The 26,795-nt window shown below is 41.9% G+C and overlaps 2 protein-coding genes across 2 annotated transcripts; both read right to left on the bottom strand.

Annotated features, from left to right (window-relative positions):
* Window positions 1–8,436: 8,436 nt before the first annotated feature.
* LOC145498609 (scavenger receptor cysteine-rich domain-containing protein DMBT1-like) lies at window positions 8,437–14,386 on the bottom strand. The gene is made up of 4 exons (XM_081478508.1): window positions 14,338–14,386; window positions 13,302–13,820; window positions 11,941–12,318; window positions 8,437–11,487 (listed from the first exon to the last, which is right to left on the bottom strand). The coding sequence occupies exons 1-4, from the start codon at window positions 14,384–14,386 to the stop codon at window positions 11,054–11,056; spliced, it is 1,380 nt and encodes a 459-aa protein (XP_081334634.1). The 3' UTR covers window positions 8,437–11,053.
* A 1,258-nt stretch (window positions 14,387–15,644) lies between these two features.
* On the bottom strand, window positions 15,645–26,786 carry LOC145498788 (tolloid-like protein 2; the record flags this gene model as incomplete). The annotated part of the gene is made up of 5 exons (XM_081478725.1): window positions 15,645–18,695; window positions 19,149–19,526; window positions 20,510–21,028; window positions 25,532–25,903; window positions 26,357–26,786. Coding segments are annotated over 5 exons (2,133 nt in total), but the record flags the coding sequence as incomplete, so codon positions are not given.
* Between the last annotated feature and the right edge of the window lie 9 nt (window positions 26,787–26,795).

Here is a 26,795-nt window from a genome sequence, read left to right as displayed (position 1 = left end):
CTTAGGTATGGATGTTATACGTCAGGTCTGAGGTATGGATGTTATACCTCAGGTTTTAGGTATGGATTTTATACCTTAGGTCTTAGGTATGGATGTTATACCTGAGGTCAGAGGTATGGATGTTATACCTCAGGCCTGAGGTATGGATGTTATACCTTCGGGTTGAGGTATGGTTGTTATACCGCAGGTCTTAGGTATTGTTGTGATACCTCAGGTCTTGGGTACGGATGTTATACCTCAGGTCTTAGGTATGGATGTTATACCTCAGGTCTGAGGTATGGATGTTATACTACAGATCTAAGGTATGGATGTTATACCTCAGGTCGTAGGTATGGATGTTATATCTCAGGTCTTAGGTATGGATGTTATACCTCAGGTCTGAGGTATGGATGTTATACTACAGATCTAAGGTATGGATGTTATACCTTAAGTCTTAGGTATGGATGTTATACCTCAGGTCTTAGGTATGGATGTTATACCTTAGGTTTGAGGTATGGATGTTATACCTCAGGTCTTAGGTATGGATGTTATACCTCAGGTCTCAGGTATGGATGTTATACCTCAGGTCTAAGGTATGGATGTTATACCTCAGGTCTTAGGTATGGATGTCATACCTCAGGTCTTAGGTATGGATGTTATACCTCAGGTGTTAGGTATGGATGTTATATCTCAGGTCTTAGGTATGGATGTTATACCTCAGGTCTCAGGTATGGATGTTATACCTCAGGTCTCAGGTATGGATGTTATACCTCAGGTCTCAGGTATGGATGTTATACCTCAGGTCTCAGGTAGGGATGTAATACCTCAGGTCTGAGGTATGGATGTTATACCTCAGGTCTGAGGTATGGGTGTTATACCTCAGGTCTTAGGTATGGATGTTATACCTCAGGTCTTAGGTATGGATGTTATACCTGAGGTCTTAGGTATGGATGTTATACCTGAGGTCTTAGGTATGGGTGTTATACTTCAGGCCTGAGGTATGGATGTTATACCTCAGGTCTGAGGTATGGATGTTATACTACAGATCTAAGGTATGGATGTTATACCTCAGGTCTTAGGTATGGATGTTATACATGAGGTCTTAGGTATGGATGTTATACCTTACGTCTTAGGTTTGGATGTTATACCTCAGGTCTGAGGTATGGATGTTATACTACAGATCTAAGGTATGGATGTTATACCTCAGGTCTTAGGTATGGATGTTATACCTGAGGTCTTAGGTATGGATGTTATACCTCACGTCTTAGGTATGGATGTTATACCTCAGGCCTGAGGTACGGATGTTATACCTCAGGTCTTAGGTATGAATGTTATAGTTCAGGTCTGAGTTATGGATGTTATACGTGAGGCCTGACCTATGGATGTTATACCTCAGGCCTGAGGTAGGGAAGTTATACCTCAGGTCTTAGGTATGGATGTTATACCTCAGACCTGAGGTATGGATGTTATACCTCAGGTCTTAGGTATGGATGTTATACCTGAGGTCTTAGGTATGGATGTTATACCTGAGGTCTTAGGTATGGATGTTATACCTCAGGCCTGATGTACGGATGTTATACCTCAGGTCATAGGTATGGATGTTATACCTGAGGCCTCAGGTACGAATGTTATACCTCAGGTCTTAGGTATGGATGTTATACCTCAGGCCTGAGGTACGGATGTTATATCTCAGGTCTTAAGTATGGATGTTATACCTCAGGCCTGAGGTATGGATGTTATACGTGAGGTCTTAGGTATGGATGTTATACCTCAGGTCTGAGATATGGATGTTATACCTCAGGGCTGAGGTATGGATGTTATACCTCAGGGCTGAGGTATGGATGTTATACCTCAGGCCTGAAGTATGGATGGTATACCTCACGTCTGAGGTATGGATGTTTTACCTCAGGTCCTAGGTATGGATGTTATAGCTCAGGTCTTAGGTATGGATGTTATACCTCAGGTCTTAGGTATGGATGTTATACCTCAGGTCTTACGTATGGATGTTATACCTCAGGTCTTAGGTATGGATGTTACACCTAAGTCCTGAGGTACGGATGTTATACCTCAGGTCTTAGGTATGGATGTTATACCTCAGGCCTGAGGTACGGATGTCATACCTCAGGTCTGAGGTATAGATGTTATACCTCAGGTCTGAGGTATGGATGTTATACCTCAGGCCTGAGGTATGGATGTTATACCTCAGGTCTTAGGTATGGATGTTATACCTCAGGTCTTAGGTATGGATGTTATACCTCAGGTCTTAGTTATGGATGTTATACCTCAGGTCTGAGATATGGATGTTATACCTCAGGTCTTAGGTATGGATGTTATACCTCAGGGCTGAGGTATGGATGTTATACCTCAGGCCTGAGGTATGGATGTTATACCTCTGGTCTGAGGTATGGATGTTTTACCTCAGGTCCTAGGTATGGATGTTATAGCTCAGGTCTTAGGTATGGATGTTATACCTCAGGTCTGAGGTATGGATGTTTTACCTCAGGTCTTAGGTATGGATTTTATACCTCAGGTCTTAGGTATGGATGTTATACCTCAGGTCTTAGTTATGGATGTTATACCTCAGGTCTGAGATATGGATGTTATACCTCAGGTCTTAGGTATGGATGTTATACCTCAGGGCTGAGGTATGGATGTTATACCTCAGGCCTGAGGTATGGATGTTATACCTCTGGTCTGAGGTATGGATGTTTTACCTCAGGTCCTAGGTATGGATGTTATAGCTCAGGTCTTAGGTATGGATGTTATACCTCAGGTCTGAGGTATGGATGTTTTACCTCAGGTCTTAGGTATGGATTTTATACCTCAGGTCTTAGGTATGGATGTTATACCTCAGGTCTTAGGTATGGATGTTATACCTCAGGTCTGAGGTATGGATGTTACACCTCAGGCCTGAAGTACGGATGTTATACCTCAGGTCTTAGGTATGGATGTTATACCTCAGGTCTGAGGTATGGATGTTATACCTCAGGTCTTAGGTACGGATGTTATACCTCAGGTCTTAGGTATGGATGTTATACGTCAGGTCTGAGGTATGCATGTTATACCTCAGGCCTGAGGTATGGATGTTAAAACTCAAGTCATAGGTATGGATGTTATACCTCAGGCCTGAGGTACGGATGTTATACGTGAGGTCTTAGGTATGGATGTTATACCTAAGGCCTCAGGTACGGATGTTATACCTCAGGTCTTAGGTATGAATGTGATACCTTAGGTCTGAGGTATGCATGTTATACCTCAGGCCTGAGGTATGGATGTTATACCTCAGGTCTTAGGTATGGATGTTATACCTCAGGTCTTAGGTATGGATGTTATACCTCAGGTCTGAGGTATGGATGTTTCACCTCAGGTCTTAGGTATGGATTTTATACCTCAGGTCTCAGGTACGGATGTAATACCTCAGGTCTGAGGTATGGATGTTATACCTGAGGTCTTAGGTATGGATGTTATACCTCAGGTCTTAGGTATGAATGTTATATCTCAGGTCTTAGGTATGGTTGTTTTACCTCAGGTCTCAGGTATGGATGTTATACCTCAGGTGTCAAGTAGGGATGTAATACCTCAGGTCTGAGGTATGGATGTTATACCTCAGGTCTGAGGTATGGATGTTATACTACAGATCTAAGGTATGGATGTTATACCTCAGGTCTTAGGTATGGATGTTATACGTCAGGTCTGAGGTATGGATGTTATACCTCAGGTTTTAGGTATGGATTTTATACCTTAGGTCTTAGGTATGGATGTTATACCTGAGGTCAGAGGTATGGATGTTATACCTCAGGCCTGAGGTATGGATGTTATACCTTAGGGTTGAGGTATGGTTGTTATACCGCAGGTCTTAGGTATTGTTGTGATACCTCAGGTCTTGGGTACGGATGTTATACCTCAGGTCTTAGGTATGGATGTTATACCTCAGGTCTGAGGTATGGATGTTATACTACAGATCTAAGGTATGGATGTTATACCTCAGGTCGTAGGTATGGATGTTATATCTCAGGTCTTAGGTATGGATGTTATACCTCAGGTCTGAGGTATGGATGTTATACTACAGATCTAAGGTATGGATGTTATACCTTAAGTCTTAGGTATGGATGTTATACCTCAGGTCTTAGGTATGGATGTTATACCTTAGGTTTGAGGTATGGATGTTATACCTCAGGTCTTAGGTATGGATGTTATACCTCAGGTCTCAGGTATGGATGTTATACCTCAGGTCTAAGGTATGGATGTTATACCTCAGGTCTTAGGTATGGATGTCATACCTCAGGTCTTAGGTATGGATGTTATACGTCAGGTGTTAGGTATGGATGTTATATCTCAGGTCTTAGGTATGGATGTTATACCTCAGGTCTCAGGTATGGATGTTATACCTCAGGTCTCAGGTATGGATGTTATACCTCAGGTCTCAGGTATGGATGTTATACCTCAGGTCTCAGGTAGGGATGTAATACCTCAGGTCTGAGGTATGGATGTTATACCTCAGGTCTGAGGTATGGGTGTTATACCTCAGGTCTTAGGTATGGATGTTATACCTCAGGTCTTAGGTATGGATGTTATACCTGAGGTCTTACGTATGGATGTTATACCTGAGGTCTTAGGTATGGGTGTTATACTTCAGGCCTGAGGTATGGATGTTATACCTCAGGTCTGAGGTATGGATGTTATACTACAGATCTAAGGTATGGATGTTATACCTCAGGTCTTAGGTATGGATGTTATACATGAGGTCTTAGGTATGGATGTTATACCTTACGTCTTAGGTTTGGATGTTATACCTCAGGTCTGAGGTATGGATGTTATACTACAGATCTAAGGTATGGATGTTATACCTCAGGTCTTAGGTATGGATGTTATACCTGAGGTCTTAGGTATGGATGTTATACCTCACGTCTTAGGTATGGATGTTATACCTCAGGTCTGAGGTATGGATGTTATACCTCAGGTCTGAGGTATGGATGTTATACCAGAGGTCTAAGGTATGGATGTTATACCTCAGGTCTCAGGTATGGATATCATACTTGAGGTCTGAGGTATGGATTTAGTAAGTGAGAATTTTTCCTCTCTAAACCTTTACAGTCATAGAAAATTTAGAAAGTATTTTCATTGATCAAAATATTCTATTTGATTCTTATACCTATTAAACGTATACACAAATTTTGAAGGTTTTGTATTTACGATTTGACGTAGAAAATGCTAGTATATGAAGTAGACTTCATTTAAGCTTGAAAATCATCATTTTAAAAAGGGGTATAATAAATACGGCAAATTTAGTTTAAAATATATCATTCAAAATGGACAATTTTCCTTCACCACCAAAATTGCAGCAAGTAAATGGATTACACGTTAGTGAAAATAGATGAAAAATAGCGCACAACTTTTCTAGTGTACCTGAAAAATAACAAAAAATAAAGGCAAACTCGCGGTAGTATATGAATATGGCATGAATCAAGCCAAATTTCGTTTTTAGTATGTGAAGTACCCATGAAACAAGCCATAAAACGGTTTAAACAGTAAGCCCCGGATCGATCCAACAGAGTTTTGACGTCGACTGAGGTGAAAATCAACAAAACACTAGAAGTGAAAACGTTTTTTATGCAATAGCTATATAATTTCTATCAACTCAGTTTTAGTCCAGGATAAGTGTTAACCGGCCCTACATTGTCTAAACATGGTCAGCGTTCTTACTGTACAGGACAGTAAGTCAGGTAGTCAGTCCGTCCGTCCGTCAGAGAGACAGTCAGTCATTCAGTTAGTCCGTTCGTCCGTCCGCCCGTCTGTAAGTCAGTCGGTCAGACAGAGAGACAGAGAGACAGACAGGCAGACAGAAAGGCAGTAAGTCAGTCCGTCAGTAAGTCAATCCGTCAGTCCGTCCGTCAGTCCGTCCGTCAGTCAGTCCGCCAGTCAGTCCCTAGTCAGTCCGTCAGTCAGTCCGTCAGTCCGTCCATGGAGTCAGTCCGTCACCACAACTGTTAACGGTCTCCTTAATAGACGCCTCACCTCTGGCTCTTGGCTCACTCGGTAATACTGTTACAGTTGAAGCTACCTACATACATACACACAAGCATGCACGCATACATACACGTACATACATAAATAAACGTTATTTGAGATGGCTCACTTGATAATGCTGATGATGTTGCAGATGGCGCTATTGCTGTTGTTGCTGTTGTTGTTGCTGTTGCTGTTGGAGATGGCGTTATTGTTGTTGTCGCTGTTGTTGCTGTGGTTATTGTTGTTGTTGTGTTTGGTCTTCTCGAAAACATGGAATACCGCGCTTCGAATCCCCGATCAAGGGAAGAATTGGAATGGAAGATCACGAACATCTGGTTACCACTTGAGAACATCTCTTGCAGGGTTGAACCGTTACAAAATCGTCCCAGCGAAGACGCGTTTGTCGAAGAACCGTCATATAACTCCACATAGGTGCAATTATCCCAGCTGCAATCAAACCCACATGAACCAAGAGCCAATTCAGTGAATTCTAACTTGACAAGTTTATCAGATGGCACTGTAATGTGCCAGGAACAATCTTTGAAAGCAGGATAATTGCTCTCGGGATAGTTAAGGCTGCTGAATTTGCCGCTCCCGTTGAGAGAAATTGGTTCAGTTGGACAAACTGGGAAAAAAAATCAAAATATATAATTCCATCACATAACTGTAAGTATCACGGAAGGTGGGTCGTAAAACCCCAAAAAGTGAAGGACACCAATAACTCTAGTCTAGAGGAATGGCGAACCCAAGGCAAGACAGTGGGGGTAATTTAATGTCCAAGAAAATCAAATTATAGCTCAAGAACAAAGTTCAAGGGTTTTTATATGTTTTTGAAACTAATCTAATTATGTCTGGATTTATGAAAACAATGTTAAAGAATGAATCAAGCGTTATTTTATTTATTTATTTTTTATTTTTATTTTTATGCTTTCGCTATGGCAGCAGCTTGTAAATCTTACCCAGCATGAAATGTAGAGAACTTCTTGCCGCATGTTTCATTCATTTATCTACTCTTTTTTTAATTATTTATCGCTCCCTGCCCCCCCCCCTCTCCCATCCCTTTTCCAATTGCTGTTAAGTTTAGCCCAAGCTACACTCGTCTGAATTTCAGTTCGCGCGGTGACTCTGAGAAAGAGCCGACCGATTAGCGTTCTATAACTGCTGTCTAAAGAAAGTCTGCCCGAGGACATCATTAAGTCCAATGAAGGTGCAAGGCTAACGATTTGCTAGCAAGCGTCGTCCATTATCGTACATGAGGCGGGCCTGAGATGTATTAAACGGGACGTCATTTAGCCCCGTAACAGTAGGCCGTTTGCACTGTGGCGATAATGTTGCACTTGCTTTAGACAGCAAAGCTTTAAGAGCTTTAACCACATCAACTTAGGGCATAGACGTGCAATGGACTAGACATTTCTAGCTGCTGTTGGCGTTTGATGTCGCTAAAGAGTCTGGATATGGCATTTCCCGCTCGATAAAATTCAAGTACATCCGGGACATTGCTATTTGCGAGCAAAACATGGCTACGAACGGAATGAAGAACATTTGGTCAAGCGCTGATCGTGAGTAGAATTTCCTTGTTTTATCAATTTTAGGCCTTCTCGGCCTAGCTAATTATCAGAACTGTCTGCGATTCGCTAGCGCGGAAGAAGTTTATTTGCGTGGCTTCCGGTCGATAATTGACGTAACGACAACATGTTGAGTGTCGCTAACTCATCATTATGGCCTAGTTTGTTTTAAGTTCAATCGATCCTCGATGTAGGAAGCTCTTGCTTAGTCCATTTAGGACGATGCATGTTTTAGAAAGCTATACATCAGATCTCGGCTGTGGTTTTGATATGTGTACGTTCGCGTTGACTTAGACTCCAATTTCATGTTAAAAGCACTTTTAACAGGAGCCATAATCGGGGACGGAGACCGTAAGCGCGCGCTATTTCTAGTATTGGGGCTGTCCCCATGATATGGGACAATTTTTCTATTTTTAGAACAAATTGCGTCATCATGTGCGGTACACGCGCGTAAACGCTGCGAGGATTTTTGCGGATGTAGTGCGGGGAAATGGCGTCCAAAATGCCCGAAATAATTTGATACTTTTGGCCCACAACTCAATACGTTCATGTCTGTTGGAATTTTCACTTTAGTATTTTCGTCGTAAGCTGCTCCAGCTTGAGTGAAGTAAGATAGTGTCGAATTTAGTTATATCCCGCTTTATATCACTGACCAAGTTATGTTCCGCTGCTTCTTTTACAAGAGCTCCACATTACTCCACTCTACTGAAATTTCACACATGTTGAACATTAACAACTTTTCCATAACACAACAAAAAACCTGTTGGATATAGTTGGATATAGCAGCGTTTCTGGACTTCAAAGTGTCCCTCCTATTGCCACACGCTTGGGAGGATTTCGACAGCCGATCGCGACCGAAAAGTAAACAAAATAATTGCAAGTTTGAGTTTCGCCTGAATTGTAAGTAACGCTTAATGTTTTATCAAGGCCCAATAAGTGACAATAAGTTTATGTCTGTAGACGCTGCTCAGTTTTGGTTGTGTAAAAATCCAACAAATTGTCTGTTGTCGATGAATAAGAGCGCCCGCCGATGTGTGTTTTGTACAGTCAGTAAAACATGACAAATTGAACTCCCGCACTTTCGTGTGGCAACTTACATCGAGCGAAGTTTTTAAATATGTTTAAGTTTGATAAATGTTTGAGAACGTATTAAAAGCCTAGCTGAAAATATGTGAATACAGCAGAAATAATCATAAGTAAAATCAGTAAATAAGTTACGATGACGATTTCTGTAATCAATTCGAACAACGATTTCGATTTTGTTGGTTTAGTTATCAAAACTCCTTGTCTATTTTATTTTCGCAGTGTAAAATTTCATTGTGTTAAAGAAACACACATGATGTTAGTAGCCTTTTGGCGTTGGTAAAAATTGTTGCAGCATCTCAGCACAAAAGACAACGAAAGAAATCTTTGTCAAGATTTGTTGACAATTGAAAACACCGACTCGGACTTGAAAGTGCACGCGCTGCACTATGCAAATGAGCTACTCAAAAACTTTTGCAAACTCGCCAAACAAACAGAAACAATAAGAAACTATCAAAAACAGGTTCTGGTTAAGATTAAGCATTGTTTGAGAAACTCTCAAATTAGCTCGATACCAGAGTAAAGAGTTTTCTTTCATAATTTTTCTTTACAGAACAAACGCAAACGCTTACGCGTTCAACTAGCGCGAGCAGATATTATTCATTCACAGCGCGAAATTGAAGTCTTGTTTTCAACCCTGAAAAACTCACCTTTTCCATCAGCTCAGAACATAAACCTACATGTAAGAGCCCTGGATCTTATTCATTGCCTTATTCCCTGCCGTCGCTGTGAAAAATCTGCAAGAGAATCTCGCAACTCTCACCATTTCATCACGGAACGTGACAACATCCTCGCGAGAACCCCCGACATGTGCGTGGATCCGCGCGGATATATGTCGTCATGGTGGCGCAATTTGTTCTAAAAATAGAAAAATTGTCCCATATCATAGGTGCGCGCGGATCATAAGACTTACGGTCTCCGTCCCCGATTATGGCTCCTGCTTTTAATTAAATTGTACAATTCATGATTCAACGAAAAGACGGTGAATTTAGTCCTCCTGGCCTGAAAAGGCACACGGGAGAGTTATTTCCTTTTTTATTCGAGCCACGATAAGCCTTGTGGAAAGCTAGCTTTAGGACAGAATTGTATCGATATTATCAGTGACAAGTCTGTAGCTATTTTTGCGAATACATACAGATATTGAAATTGAATGTCACGTAAGGCCAACTTTTTCGCTGAAATATAGAAAAAATGACCGATGTGAGTGCTTTCCATCCTCTTGTCGCACTAATAGGCTAATTCAACCCACGGTAAAGACATAGTGAGGTCATTTAGGCGAAATCACAGAGGTCACAACATGTCTAAATTAGCGCCGTAACTCAAATGATCAATTTAACCTTAGATTTAGCTTTGTTCGGCTCGTTCGACTCATTCGCAGTGACTTCAAGGGCTTGTACAAGCATGTTATGGCGTCTTTTAAGTGTACACGAGGCACATAGCGCTCTCAGTATGACATGGCCATATTTATGTACAGTATCTGACCGATTTTCCAAAAACATGCCAGCTATTTTGGTGCAAAGTCTTAACACGGTTTTCATAAATTCAGTCACATTATTTTAGTATAAATCCACTAATCCTTCAAAACTTTATCTAATTCTTCTTCACAGACACTTCGAAAACGCAAAGAAGCGGCCGCCATTTTGTTAACAACCGCACACTGCTAGGCTACTCACTATCTACAACAGAACATATGGCGAGTAGCGTGATTATAAAGAGGACGGCGTTCGTGATAGAACGTTAGCAGATTAATACTAAAAGTCAATAGAAAAGAAACCAAGTTGCCTCGTGCCCAGGCACCGCTGCATTTTACTGGTGACCGATAGCGCGGTGCTTGATGGTTAGGTCACAACAGGCCCACCTCTTTTTCTCGCAGTGTTTTCTAACCCGGTCCTCACTAGCGACGCAAGCATAAGCTTAAGCATAAGAAGCTTATGCGCTAGTCAGGACGGCCACGACATAAGCATAAGCATAAGCATAAGCATAGGAATATCAAAACCTTGCGTTCTTCTTATGATTATGCTTACGCTTGAGTCGTTCATTGTGTTCAGTGAGGACATGCTAGCATAAGCAGAAGTATGCGCGTAAGACTATCAAGCAATCAGCGATCACGTTAAGCGTTATCAGCGATCACGCAACCGCCGACCGGTTAGTTCAGTGGTGGAGCATTAGACTAGCGTGCGGGAGGTCGCGGGTTGAAACCCCGGCCGGACCAACACTCAGGGTCTTTAAATAATTGAGGAGAAAGTGCTGCCTTTGTAATGACATCTGCAAATGGTTAGACTTTCTAGTCTTCTCGGATAAGGACGATAAACCGTAGGCCCCGGCCGTCTCACAACTCTTCATACCATCCGGTGTGGCGGTCTATCTCTCTCATCTGCTGGTTAAATGCTCGGAGATATTAGCTGCATAAGCTACCCTCAATTCCTAAGGTAAATAAAGTAATTTATGTATGTATGTATGTATGCATGCGTGTACTTACTTGGAGGAGTGTGCTTCAGTTGCGTGTAGGTTGCCTTAAATCCATCGAAGAGCTTGGAACTCGTATTATCGGAGACAAACAGCACCTCTAAGCTACTATGAGTTGAATAAAATGTTTTTGTATTAGTTGTACCGCACACTTTTCCATGTTCGTTCGGCCGATAATCAGAGAAACCATCTTGAATTTGCACGTAATCGCACGGGCACGTTGTGTCGCACCTTTGGATGTTGGGGCGGATGTCAAGCTTAATATAGTTTCCTTGGGCCACTGAGATTTTCCAGGCGCACCTTTGATCATCTGGGTATTTTCTTGGAAAGAAAGGGCTCGTAAAAACACCTGATGTCTCGTTAAGGGTGACGCCTTTAGGACATACTGAAAAAACAAAACAAAACAAAACAAAACAAATCATTGCCTTTTATCTAACCTTGATGGAGTTTCTCTATGGACCTTTCAATGACACGCCAACTCTGTCTTGTTTGTTCAGAAAGCTCGCTCCGGGAAAGAAATAAAGGACTGCGACGAGTCAGAGGAAAAAAACACATGATTTGATTGGCTAGGTCACCACGTTGTTTTGTTTGAAATTGTGTCTTAATCTGTGTGGGAGTTGCTAAAAAGTGCTCAAAATTGGCTTGAAAATTACCCCTATGGGGCTGATCAGTCCAGAACTGGGGTGGATAATGGCCAACGAAGCTGAAACTTTGGCATATAACGTAAGTCTACATGAGGAATTTATAAGTGGATTTTTAGGAAAATCGGCCCACTCTCATTTCCAAGTCTCCCTGGTCTCTCAGTTAAAAGTTCTTAAAGTTATCAACTATTGCTTACGTATTTCTTTATCTATGGCTTCATACGATGCATTAAACCCTTTGTAACCAGTGGCAGCAGATCGCAGTCTCACTTGGATAAAATTTCCGACAGAGTACACTGGAGAAGGAAGTCTATCTCCACAAATCTTAAATTCTTGTACTCCATCATTAGAAGCGACATTGGTGATGAAAACACGGGGACCCCCAGACGATCCGAGACAACTCGGATTTTGAGATGGATCTAAATCGAAGCTGAGGAAGGTGACTTTGATGATTCGCCCAGCAGGTACTGTGATGTTCCAGGTACAATCACTGTTTATAGGGAAGTTGCTTGGGAAATTGGGACTTGAGAAGAATCCACTCGATCCATTGAGGGAGTCTCCGGAAGGAACACATGCTGCGTAGGAAAACAACTTGATCACTTTAATATTGATTAATACAAAGCAACAAAGTTAAAAGTTCAGAATCAAAGAAACTCTGATGCTGCGTCGTAGGTGACAAGTGAGAAGTGAGAGGTGAGAAGTGAGAATTGAGAATTGAGAATTGAGAATTGAGAATTGAGAATTGAGAATTGAGAATTGAGAAGTGAGAGGTGAGAAGCTAAGCAAGAAGTGAAAAGTGAGAAGTGAGAAGTGAGTAGCGACAGGCGAGTCCGGGGCAGGAATACGGGCTCCTTTCTCGAACAGTGGCTGGTAATCGAGACTTGCTGCGTCAGGGTGCATATGAAGCCAAATTTCGTTTTTAGTATGTGAAGTACCCATGAAACAAGCCATAAAACGGTTTAAACAGTAAGCCCCGGATCGATCCAACAGAGTTTTGACGTCGACTGAAGTGAAAATCAACAAAACACTAGAAGTGAAAACGTTTTTTATGCAATAGCTATATAATTTCTATCAACTCAGTTTTAGTCCAGGATAAGTGTTAACCGGCCCTACATTGTCTAAACATGGTCAGCGTTCTTACTGTACAGGACAGTAAGTCAGGTAGTCAGTCCGTCCGTCCGTCAGAGAGACAGTCAGTCATTCAGTTAGTCCGTCCGTCCGTCCGCCCGTCTGTAAGTCAGTCGGTAAGACACACAGACAGACAGACAGGCAGACAGAAAGGCAGTAAGTCAGTCCGTCAGTAAGTCAATCCGTCAGTCCGTCCGTCAGTCAGTCCGCCAGTCAGTCCCTAGTCAGTCCGTCAGTCAGTCCGTCAGTCCGTCCATGGAGTCAGTCCGTCACCACAACTGTTAACGGTCTCCTTAATAGACGCCTCACCTCTGGCTCTTGGCTCACTCGGTAATACTGTTACAGTTGAAGCTACCTACCTACATACACACAAGCATGCACGCATACATACACGTACATACATAAATAAACGTTATTTGAGATGGCTCACTTGATAATGCTGATGATGTTGGAGATGGCGCTATTGTTGTTGTTGCTGTTGTTGCTGTTGTTGTTGTTGTTGCTGTTGCTGTTGCTGTTGGAGATGGCGCTATTGTTGTTGTCGCTGTTGTTGCTGTGGTTATTGTTGTTGCTGTGTTTGGTGCCTTTGAAAACATGGAATACCGCGCTTCGAATCCCCGATCAAGGGAAGAATTGGAATGGAAGATCACGAACATCTGGTTACCACTTGAGAACATCTCTTGCAGGGTTGAACCGTTACAAAATCGTCCCAGCGAAGACGCGTTTGTCGAAGAACCGTCATATAACTCCACATAGGTGCAATTATCCCAGCTGCAATCAAACCCACATGAACCAAGAGCCAATTCAGTGAATTCTAACTTGACAAGTTTATCAGATGGCACTGTAATGTGCCAGGAACAATCTTTGAAAGCAGGATAATTGCTCTCGGGATAGTTAAGGCTGCTGAATTTGCCGCTCCCATTGAGAGAAATTGGTTCAGTTGGACAAACTGGGAAAAAAAATCAAAATATATAATTCCATCACATAACTGTAAGTATCACGGAAGGTGGGTCGTAAAACCCCAAAAAGTGAAGGACACCAATAACTCTAGTCTAGAGGAATGGCGAACCCAAGGCAAGACAGTGGGGGTAATTTAATGTCCAAGAAAATCAAATTATAGCTCAAGAACAAAGTTCAAGGGTTTTTATATGTTTTTGAAACTAATCTAATTATGTCTGGATTTATGAAAACAATGTTAAAGAATGAATCAAGCGTTATTTTATTTATTTATTTTTTATTTTTATTTTTATGCTTTCGCTATGGCAGCAGCTTGTAAATCTTACCCAGCATGAAATGTAGAGAACTTCTTGCCGCATGTTTCATTCATTTATCTACTCTTTTTTTAATTATTTATCGCTCCCTGCCCCCCCCCCCTCTCCCATCCCTTTTCCAATTGCTGTTAAGTTTAGCCCAAGCTACACTCGTCTGAATTTCAGTTCGCGCGGTGACTCTGAGAAAGAGCCGACCGATTAGCGTTCTATAACTGCTGTCTAAAGAAAGTCTGCCCGAGGACATCATTAAGTCCAATGAAGGTGCAAGGCTAACGATTTGCTAGCAAGCGTCGTCCATTATCGTACATGAGGCGGGCCTGAGATGTATTAAACGGGACGTCATTTAGCCCCGTAACAGTAGGCCGTTTGCACTGTGGCGATAATGTTGCACTTGCTTTAGACAGCAAAGCTTTAAGAGCTTTAACCACATCAACTTAGGGCATAGACGTGCAATGGACTAGACATTTCTAGCTGCTGTTGGCGTTTGATGTCGCTAAAGAGTCTGGATATGGCATTTCCCGCTCGATAAAATTCAAGTACATCCGGGACATTGCTATTTGCGAGCAAAACATGGCTACGAACGGAATGAAGAACATTTGGTCAAGCGCTGATCGTGAGTAGAATTTCCTTGTTTTATCAATTTTAGGCCTTCTCGGCCTAGCTAATTATCAGAACTGTCTGCGATTCGCTAGCGCGGAAGAAGTTTATTTGCGTGGCTTCCGGTCGATAATTGACGTAACGACAACATGTTGAGTGTCGCTAACTCATCATTATGGCCTAGTTTGTTTTAAGTTCAATCGATCCTCGATGTAGGAAGCTCTTGCTTAGTCCATTTAGGACGATGCATGTTTTAGAAAGCTATACATCAGATCTCGGCTGTGGTTTTGATATGTGTACGTTCGCGTTGACTTAGACTCCAATTTCATGTTAAAAGCACTTTTAACAGGAGCCATAATCGGGGACGGAGACCGTAAGCGCGCGCTATTTCTAGTATTGGGGCTGTCCCCATGATATGGGACAATTTTTCTATTTTTAGAACAAATTGCGTCATCATGTGCGGTACACGCGCGTAAACGCTGCGAGGATTTTTGCGGATGTAGTGCGGGGAAATGGCGTCCAAAATGCCCGAAATAATTTGATACTTTTGGCCCACAACTCAATACGTTCATGTCTGTTGGAATTTTCACTTTAGTATTTTCGTCGTAAGCTGCTCCAGCTTGAGTGAAGTAAGATAGTGTCGAATTTAGTTATATCCCGCTTTATATCACTGACCAAGTTATGTTCCGCTGCTTCTTTTACAAGAGCTCCACATTACTCCACTCTACTGAAATTTCACACATGTTGAACATTAACAACTTTTCCATAACACAACAAAAAACCTGTTGGATATAGTTGGATATAGCAGCGTTTCTGGACTTCAAAGTGTCCCTCCTATTGCCACACGCTTGGGAGGATTTCGACAGCCGATCGCGACCGAAAAGTAAACAAAATAATTGCAAGTTTGAGTTTCGCCTGAATTGTAAGTAACGCTTAATGTTTTATCAAGGCCCAATAAGTGACAATAAGTTTATGTCTGTAGACGCTGCTCAGTTTTGGTTGTGTAAAAATCCAACAAATTGTCTGTTGTCGATGAATAAGAGCGCCCGCCGATGTGTGTTTTGTACAGTCAGTAAAACATGACAAATTGAACTCCCGCACTTTCGTGTGGCAACTTACATCGAGCGAAGTTTTTAAATATGTTTAAGTTTGATAAATGTTTGAGAACGTATTAAAAGCCTAGCTGAAAATATGTGAATACAGCAGAAATAATCATAAGTAAAATCAGTAAATAAGTTACGATGACGATTTCTGTAATCAATTCGAACAACGATTTCGATTTTGTTGGTTTAGTTATCAAAACTCCTTGTCTATTTTATTTTCGCAGTGTAAAATTTCATTGTGTTAAAGAAACACACATGATGTTAGTAGCCTTTTGGCGTTGGTAAAAATTGTTGCAGCATCTCAGCACAAAAGACAACGAAAGAAATCTTTGTCAAGATTTGTTGACAATTGAAAACACCGACTCGGACTTGAAAGTGCACGCGCTGCACTATGCAAATGAGCTACTCAAAAACTTTTGCAAACTCGCCAAACAAACAGAAACAATAAGAAACTATCAAAAACAGGTTCTGGTTAAGATTAAGCATTGTTTGAGAAACTCTCAAATTAGCTCGATACCAGAGTAAAGAGTTTTCTTTCATAATTTTTCTTTACAGAACAAACGCAAACGCTTACGCGTTCAACTAGCGCGAGCAGATATTATTCATTCACAGCGCGAAATTGAAGTCTTGTTTTCAACCCTGAAAAACTCACCTTTTCCATCAGCTCAGAACATAAACCTACATGTAAGAGCCCTGGATCTTATTCATTGCCTTATTCCCTGCCGTCGCTGTGAAAAATCTGCAAGAGAATCTCGCAACTCTCACCATTTCATCACGGAACGTGACAACATCCTCGCGAGAACCCCCGACATGTGCGTGGATCCGCGCGGATATATGTCGTCATGGTGGCGCAATTTGTTCTAAAAATAGAAAAATTGTCCCATATCATAGGTGCGCGCGGATCATAAGACTTACGGTCTCCGTCCCCGATTATGGCTCCTGCTTTTAATTAAATTGTACAATTCATGATTCAACGAAAAGACGGTGAATTTAGTCCTCCTGGCCTGAAAAGGCACACGGGAGAGTTATTTCCTTTTTTATTCGAGCCACGATAAGCCTTGTGGAAAGCTAGCTTTAGGACAGAATTGTATCGATATTATCAGTGACAAGTCTGTAGCTATTTTTGCGAATACATACAGATATTGAAATTGAATGTCACGTAAGGCCAACTTTTTCGCTGAAATATAGAAAAAATGACCGATGTGAGTGCTTTCCATCCTCTTGTCGCACTAATAGGCTAATTCAACCCACGGTAAAGACATAGTGAGGTCATTTAGGCGAAATCACAGAGGTCACAACATGTCTAAATTAGCGCCGTAACTCAAATGATCAATTTAACCTTAGATTTAGCTTTGTTCGGCTCGTTCGACTCATTCGCAGTGACTTCAAGGGCTTGTACAAGCATGTTATGGCGTCTTTTAAGTGTACACGAGGCACATAGCGCTCTCAGTATGACATGGCCATATTTATGTACAGTATCTGACCGATTTTCCAAAAACATGCCAGCTATTTTGGTGCAAAGTCTTAACACGGTTTTCATAAATTCAGTCACATTATTTTAGTATAAATCCACTAATCCTTCAAAACTTTATCTAATTCTTCTTCACAGACACTTCGAAAACGCAAAGAAGCGGCCGCCATTTTGTTAACAACCGCACACTGCTAGGCTACTCACTATCTACAACAGAACATATGGCGAGTAGCGTGATTATAAAGAGGACGGCGTTCGTGATAGAACGTTAGCAGATTAATACTAAAAGTCAATAGAAAAGAAACCAAGTTGCCTCGTGCCCAGGCACCGCTGCATTTTACTGGTGACCGATAGCGCGGTGCTTGATGGTTAGGTCACAACAGGCCCACCTCTTTTTCTCGCAGTGTTTTCTAACCCGGTCCTCACTAGCGACGCAAGCATAAGCTTAAGCATAAGAAGCTTATGCGCTAGTCAGGACGGCCACGACATAAGCATAAGCATAAGCATAAGCATAGGAATATCAAAACCTTGCGTTCTTCTTATGATTATGCTTACGCTTGAGTCGTTCATTGTGTTCAGTGAGGACATGCTAGCATAAGCAGAAGTATGCGCGTAAGACTATCAAGCAATCAGCGATCACGTTAAGCGTTATCAGCGATCACGCAACCGCCGACCGGTTAGTTCAGTGGTGGAGCATTAGACTAGCGTGCGGGAGGTCGCGGGTTGAAACCCCGGCCGGACCAACACTCAGGGTCTTTAAATAATTGAGGAGAAAGTGCTGCCTTTGTAATGACATCTGCAAATGGTTAGACTTTCTAGTCTTCTCGGATAAGGACGATAAACCGTAGGCCCCGGCCGTCTCACAACTCTTCATACCATCCGGTGTGGCGGTCTATCTCTCTCATCTGCTGGTTAAATGCTCGGAGATATTAGCTGCATAAGCTACCCTCAATTCCTAAGGTAAATAAAGTAATTTATGTATGTATGTATGTATGCATGCGTGTACTTACTTGGAGGAGTGTGCTTCAGTTGCGTGTAGGTTGCCTTAAATCCATCGAAGAGCTTGGAACTCGTATTATCGGAGACAAACAGCACCTCTAAGCTACTATGAGTTGAATAAAATGTTTTTGTATTAGTTGTACCGCACACTTTTCCATGTTCGTTCGGCCGATAATCAGAGAAACCATCTTGAATTTGCACGTAATCGCACGGGCACGTTGTGTCGCACCTTTGGATGTTGGGGCGGATGTCAAGCTTAATATAGTTTCCTTGGGCCACTGAGATTTTCCAGGCGCACCTTTGATCATCTGGGTATTTTCTTGGAAAGAAAGGGCTCGTAAAAACACCTGATGTCTCGTTAAGGGTGACGCCTTTAGGACATACTGAAAAAACAAAACAAAACAAAACAAAACAAATCATTGCCTTTTATCTAACCTTGATGGAGTTTCTCTATGGACCTTTCAATGACACGCCAACTCTGTCTTGTTTGTTCAGAAAGCTCGCTCCGGGAAAGAAATAAAGGACTGCGACGAGTCAGAGGAAAAAAACACATGATTTGATTGGCTAGGTCACCACGTTGTTTTGTTTGAAATTGTGTCTTAATCTGTGTGGGAGTTGCTAAAAAGTGCTCAAAATTGGCTTGAAAATTACCCCTATGGGGCTGATCAGTCCAGAACTGGGGTGGATAATGGCCAACGAAGCTGAAACTTTGGCATATAACGTAAGTCTACATGAGGAATTTATAAGTGGATTTTTAGGAAAATCGGCCCACTCTCATTTCCAAGTCTCCCTGGTCTCTCAGTTAAAAGTTCTTAAAGTTATCAACTATTGCTTACGTATTTCTTTATCTATGGCTTCATACGATGCATTAAACCCTTTGTAACCAGTGGCAGCAGATCGCAGTCTCACTTGGATAAAATTTCCGACAGAGTACACTGGAGAAGGAAGTCTATCTCCACAAATCTTAAATTCTTGTACTCCATCATTAGAAGCGACATTGGTGATGAAAACACGGGGACCCCCAGACGATCCGAGACAACTCGGATTTTGAGATGGATCTAAATCGAAGCTGAGGAAGGTGACTTTGATGATTCGCCCAGCAGGTACTGTGATGTTCCAGGTACAATCACTGTTTATAGGGAAGTTGCTTGGGAAATTGGGACTTGAGAAGAATCCACTCGATCCATTGAGGGAGTCTCCGGAAGGAACACATGCTGCGTAGGAAAACAACTTGATCACTTTAATATTGATTAATACAAAGCAACAAAGTTAAAAGTTCAGAATCAAAGAAACTCTGATGCTGCGTCGTAGGTGACAAGTGAGAAGTGAGAGGTGAGAAGTGAGAATTGAGAATTGAGAATTGAGAATTGAGAATTGAGAATTGAGAATTGAGAATTGAGAAGTGAGAGGTGAGAAGCTAAGCAAGAAGTGAAAAGTGAGAAGTGAGAAGTGAGTAGCGACAGGCGAGTCCGGGGCAGGAATACGGGCTCCTTTCTCGAACAGTGGCTGGTAATCGAGACTTGCTGCGTCAGGGTGCATATGAAGCCAAATTTCGTTTTTAGTATGTGAAGTACCCATGAAACAAGCCATAAAACGGTTTAAACAGTAAGCCCCGGATCGATCCAACAGAGTTTTGACGTCGACTGAAGTGAAAATCAACAAAACACTAGAAGTGAAAACGTTTTTTATGCAATAGCTATATAATTTCTATCAACTCAGTTTTAGTCCAGGATAAGTGTTAACCGGCCCTACATTGTCTAAACATGGTCAGCGTTCTTACTGTACAGGACAGTAAGTCAGGTAGTCAGTCCGTCCGTCCGTCAGAGAGACAGTCAGTCATTCAGTTAGTCCGTCCGTCCGTCCGCCCGTCTGTAAGTCAGTCGGTAAGACACACAGACAGACAGACAGGCAGACAGAAAGGCAGTAAGTCAGTCCGTCAGTAAGTCAATCCGTCAGTCCGTCCGTCAGTCAGTCCGCCAGTCAGTCCCTAGTCAGTCCGTCAGTCAGTCCGTCAGTCCGTCCATGGAGTCAGTCCGTCACCACAACTGTTAACGGTCTCCTTAATAGACGCCTCACCTCTGGCTCTTGGCTCACTCGGTAATACTGTTACAGTTGAAGCTACCTACCTACATACACACAAGCATGCACGCATACATACACGTACATACATAAATAAACGTTATTTGAGATGGCTCACTTGATAATGCTGATGATGTTGGAGATGGCGCTATTGTTGTTGTTGCTGTTGTTGCTGTTGTTGTTGTTGTTGCTGTTGCTGTTGCTGTTGGAGATGGCGCTATTGTTGTTGTCGCTGTTGTTGCTGTGGTTATTGTTGTTGCTGTGTTTGGTGCCTTTGAAAACATGGAATACCGCGCTTCGAATCCCCGATCAAGGGAAGAATTGGAATGGAAGATCACGAACATCTGGTTACCACTTGAGAACATCTCTTGCAGGGTTGAACCGTTACAAAATCGTCCCAGCGAAGACGCGTTTGTCGAAGAACCGTCATATAACTCCACATAGGTGCAATTATCCCAGCTGCAATCAAACCCACATGAACCAAGAGCCAATTCAGTGAATTCTAACTTGACAAGTTTATCAGATGGCACTGTAATGTGCCAGGAACAATCTTTGAAAGCAGGATAATTGCTCTCGGGATAGTTAAGGCTGCTGAATTTGCCGCTCCCGTTGAGAGAAATTGGTTCAGTTGGACAAACTGGGAAAAAAAATCAAAATATATAATTCCATCACATAACTGTAAGTATCACGGAAGGTGGGTCGTAAAACCCCAAAAAGTGAAGGACACCAATAACTCTAGTCTAGAGGAATGGCGAACCCAAGGCAAGACAGTGGGGGTAATTTAATGTCCAAGAAAATCAAATTATAGCTCAAGAACAAAGTTCAAGGGTTTTTATATGTTTTTGAAACTAATCTAATTATGTCTGGATTTATGAAAACAATGTTAAAGAATGAATCAAGCGTTATTTTATTTATTTATTTTTTATTTTTATTTTTATGCTTTCGCTATGGCAGCAGCTTGTAAATCTTACCCAGCATGAAATGTAGAGAACTTCTTGCCGCATGTTTCATTCATTTATCTACTCTTTTTTTAATTATTTATCGCTCCCTGCCCCCCCCCCCTCTCCCATCCCTTTTCCAATTGCTGTTAAGTTTAGCCCAAGCTACACTCGTCTGAATTTCAGTTCGCGCGGTGACTCTGAGAAAGAGCCGACCGATTAGCGTTCTATAACTGCTGTCTAAAGAAAGTCTGCCCGAGGACATCATTAAGTCCAATGAAGGTGCAAGGCTAACGATTTGCTAGCAAGCGTCGTCCATTATCGTACATGAGGCGGGCCTGAGATGTATTAAACGGGACGTCATTTAGCCCCGTAACAGTAGGCCGTTTGCACTGTGGCGATAATGTTGCACTTGCTTTAGACAGCAAAGCTTTAAGAGCTTTAACCACATCAACTTAGGGCATAGACGTGCAATGGACTAGACATTTCTAGCTGCTGTTGGCGTTTGATGTCGCTAAAGAGTCTGGATATGGCATTTCCCGCTCGATAAAATTCAAGTACATCCGGGACATTGCTATTTGCGAGCAAAACATGGCTACGAACGGAATGAAGAACATTTGGTCAAGCGCTGATCGTGAGTAGAATTTCCTTGTTTTATCAATTTTAGGCCTTCTCGGCCTAGCTAATTATCAGAACTGTCTGCGATTCGCTAGCGCGGAAGAAGTTTATTTGCGTGGCTTCCGGTCGATAATTGACGTAACGACAACATGTTGAGTGTCGCTAACTCATCATTATGGCCTAGTTTGTTTTAAGTTCAATCGATCCTCGATGTAGGAAGCTCTTGCTTAGTCCATTTAGGACGATGCATGTTTTAGAAAGCTATACATCAGATCTCGGCTGTGGTTTTGATATGTGTACGTTCGCGTTGACTTAGACTCCAATTTCATGTTAAAAGCACTTTTAACAGGAGCCATAATCGGGGACGGAGACCGTAAGCGCGCGCTATTTCTAGTATTGGGGCTGTCCCCATGATATGGGACAATTTTTCTATTTTTAGAACAAATTGCGTCATCATGTGCGGTACACGCGCGTAAACGCTGCGAGGATTTTTGCGGATGTAGTGCGGGGAAATGGCGTCCAAAATGCCCGAAATAATTTGATACTTTTGGCCCACAACTCAATACGTTCATGTCTGTTGGAATTTTCACTTTAGTATTTTCGTCGTAAGCTGCTCCAGCTTGAGTGAAGTAAGATAGTGTCGAATTTAGTTATATCCCGCTTTATATCACTGACCAAGTTATGTTCCGCTGCTTCTTTTACAAGAGCTCCACATTACTCCACTCTACTGAAATTTCACACATGTTGAACATTAACAACTTTTCCATAACACAACAAAAAACCTGTTGGATATAGTTGGATATAGCAGCGTTTCTGGACTTCAAAGTGTCCCTCCTATTGCCACACGCTTGGGAGGATTTCGACAGCCGATCGCGACCGAAAAGTAAACAAAATAATTGCAAGTTTGAGTTTCGCCTGAATTGTAAGTAACGCTTAATGTTTTATCAAGGCCCAATAAGTGACAATAAGTTTATGTCTGTAGACGCTGCTCAGTTTTGGTTGTGTAAAAATCCAACAAATTGTCTGTTGTCGATGAATAAGAGCGCCCGCCGATGTGTGTTTTGTACAGTCAGTAAAACATGACAAATTGAACTCCCGCACTTTCGTGTGGCAACTTACATCGAGCGAAGTTTTTAAATATGTTTAAGTTTGATAAATGTTTGAGAACGTATTAAAAGCCTAGCTGAAAATATGTGAATACAGCAGAAATAATCATAAGTAAAATCAGTAAATAAGTTACGATGACGATTTCTGTAATCAATTCGAACAACGATTTCGATTTTGTTGGTTTAGTTATCAAAACTCCTTGTCTATTTTATTTTCGCAGTGTAAAATTTCATTGTGTTAAAGAAACACACATGATGTTAGTAGCCTTTTGGCGTTGGTAAAAATTGTTGCAGCATCTCAGCACAAAAGACAACGAAAGAAATCTTTGTCAAGATTTGTTGACAATTGAAAACACCGACTCGGACTTGAAAGTGCACGCGCTGCACTATGCAAATGAGCTACTCAAAAACTTTTGCAAACTCGCCAAACAAACAGAAACAATAAGAAACTATCAAAAACAGGTTCTGGTTAAGATTAAGCATTGTTTGAGAAACTCTCAAATTAGCTCGATACCAGAGTAAAGAGTTTTCTTTCATAATTTTTCTTTACAGAACAAACGCAAACGCTTACGCGTTCAACTAGCGCGAGCAGATATTATTCATTCACAGCGCGAAATTGAAGTCTTGTTTTCAACCCTGAAAAACTCACCTTTTCCATCAGCTCAGAACATAAACCTACATGTAAGAGCCCTGGATCTTATTCATTGCCTTATTCCCTGCCGTCGCTGTGAAAAATCTGCAAGAGAATCTCGCAACTCTCACCATTTCATCACGGAACGTGACAACATCCTCGCGAGAACCCCCGACATGTGCGTGGATCCGCGCGGATATATGTCGTCATGGTGGCGCAATTTGTTCTAAAAATAGAAAAATTGTCCCATATCATAGGTGCGCGCGGATCATAAGACTTACGGTCTCCGTCCCCGATTATGGCTCCTGCTTTTAATTAAATTGTACAATTCATGATTCAACGAAAAGACGGTGAATTTAGTCCTCCTGGCCTGAAAAGGCACACGGGAGAGTTATTTCCTTTTTTATTCGAGCCACGATAAGCCTTGTGGAAAGCTAGCTTTAGGACAGAATTGTATCGATATTATCAGTGACAAGTCTGTAGCTATTTTTGCGAATACATACAGATATTGAAATTGAATGTCACGTAAGGCCAACTTTTTCGCTGAAATATAGAAAAAATGACCGATGTGAGTGCTTTCCATCCTCTTGTCGCACTAATAGGCTAATTCAACCCACGGTAAAGACATAGTGAGGTCATTTAGGCGAAATCACAGAGGTCACAACATGTCTAAATTAGCGCCGTAACTCAAATGATCAATTTAACCTTAGATTTAGCTTTGTTCGGCTCGTTCGACTCATTCGCAGTGACTTCAAGGGCTTGTACAAGCATGTTATGGCGTCTTTTAAGTGTACACGAGGCACATAGCGCTCTCAGTATGACATGGCCATATTTATGTACAGTATCTGACCGATTTTCCAAAAACATGCCAGCTATTTTGGTGCAAAGTCTTAACACGGTTTTCATAAATTCAGTCACATTATTTTAGTATAAATCCACTAATCCTTCAAAACTTTATCTAATTCTTCTTCACAGACACTTCGAAAACGCAAAGAAGCGGCCGCCATTTTGTTAACAACCGCACACTGCTAGGCTACTCACTATCTACAACAGAACATATGGCGAGTAGCGTGATTATAAAGAGGACGGCGTTCGTGATAGAACGTTAGCAGATTAATACTAAAAGTCAATAGAAAAGAAACCAAGTTGCCTCGTGCCCAGGCACCGCTGCATTTTACTGGTGACCGATAGCGCGGTGCTTGATGGTTAGGTCACAACAGGCCCACCTCTTTTTCTCGCAGTGTTTTCTAACCCGGTCCTCACTAGCGACGCAAGCATAAGCTTAAGCATAAGAAGCTTATGCGCTAGTCAGGACGGCCACGACATAAGCATAAGCATAAGCATAAGCATAGGAATATCAAAACCTTGCGTTCTTCTTATGATTATGCTTACGCTTGAGTCGTTCATTGTGTTCAGTGAGGACATGCTAGCATAAGCAGAAGTATGCGCGTAAGACTATCAAGCAATCAGCGATCACGTTAAGCGTTATCAGCGATCACGCAACCGCCGACCGGTTAGTTCAGTGGTGGAGCATTAGACTAGCGTGCGGGAGGTCGCGGGTTGAAACCCCGGCCGGACCAACACTCAGGGTCTTTAAATAATTGAGGAGAAAGTGCTGCCTTTGTAATGACATCTGCAAATGGTTAGACTTTCTAGTCTTCTCGGATAAGGACGATAAACCGTAGGCCCCGGCCGTCTCACAACTCTTCATACCATCCGGTGTGGCGGTCTATCTCTCTCATCTGCTGGTTAAATGCTCGGAGATATTAGCTGCATAAGCTACCCTCAATTCCTAAGGTAAATAAAGTAATTTATGTATGTATGTATGTATGCATGCGTGTACTTACTTGGAGGAGTGTGCTTCAGTTGCGTGTAGGTTGCCTTAAATCCATCGAAGAGCTTGGAACTCGTATTATCGGAGACAAACAGCACCTCTAAGCTACTATGAGTTGAATAAAATGTTTTTGTATTAGTTGTACCGCACACTTTTCCATGTTCGTTCGGCCGATAATCAGAGAAACCATCTTGAATTTGCACGTAATCGCACGGGCACGTTGTGTCGCACCTTTGGATGTTGGGGCGGATGTCAAGCTTAATATAGTTTCCTTGGGCCACTGAGATTTTCCAGGCGCACCTTTGATCATCTGGGTATTTTCTTGGAAAGAAAGGGCTCGTAAAAACACCTGATGTCTCGTTAAGGGTGACGCCTTTAGGACATACTGAAAAAACAAAACAAAACAAAACAAAACAAATCATTGCCTTTTATCTAACCTTGATGGAGTTTCTCTATGGACCTTTCAATGACACGCCAACTCTGTCTTGTTTGTTCAGAAAGCTCGCTCCGGGAAAGAAATAAAGGACTGCGACGAGTCAGAGGAAAAAAACACATGATTTGATTGGCTAGGTCACCACGTTGTTTTGTTTGAAATTGTGTCTTAATCTGTGTGGGAGTTGCTAAAAAGTGCTCAAAATTGGCTTGAAAATTACCCCTATGGGGCTGATCAGTCCAGAACTGGGGTGGATAATGGCCAACGAAGCTGAAACTTTGGCATATAACGTAAGTCTACATGAGGAATTTATAAGTGGATTTTTAGGAAAATCGGCCCACTCTCATTTCCAAGTCTCCCTGGTCTCTCAGTTAAAAGTTCTTAAAGTTATCAACTATTGCTTACGTATTTCTTTATCTATGGCTTCATACGATGCATTAAACCCTTTGTAACCAGTGGCAGCAGATCGCAGTCTCACTTGGATAAAATTTCCGACAGAGTACACTGGAGAAGGAAGTCTATCTCCACAAATCTTAAATTCTTGTACTCCATCATTAGAAGCGACATTGGTGATGAAAACACGGGGACCCCCAGACGATCCGAGACAACTCGGATTTTGAGATGGATCTAAATCGAAGCTGAGGAAGGTGACTTTGATGATTCGCCCAGCAGGTACTGTGATGTTCCAGGTACAATCACTGTTTATAGGGAAGTTGCTTGGGAAATTGGGACTTGAGAAGAATCCACTCGATCCATTGAGGGAGTCTCCGGAAGGAACACATGCTGCGTAGGAAAACAACTTGATCACTTTAATATTGATTAATACAAAGCAACAAAGTTAAAA

The sequence above is a fragment of the Orbicella franksi genome, chromosome 9 (assembly GCF_964199315.1).
Source record: "Orbicella franksi chromosome 9, jaOrbFran1.1, whole genome shotgun sequence".
Classification (NCBI taxonomy): Eukaryota; Metazoa; Cnidaria; class Anthozoa; order Scleractinia; family Merulinidae; genus Orbicella; species Orbicella franksi.
Note: the sequence above shows the minus strand (reverse complement) of the source record. Positions and strands in the feature narration are given on the sequence as shown.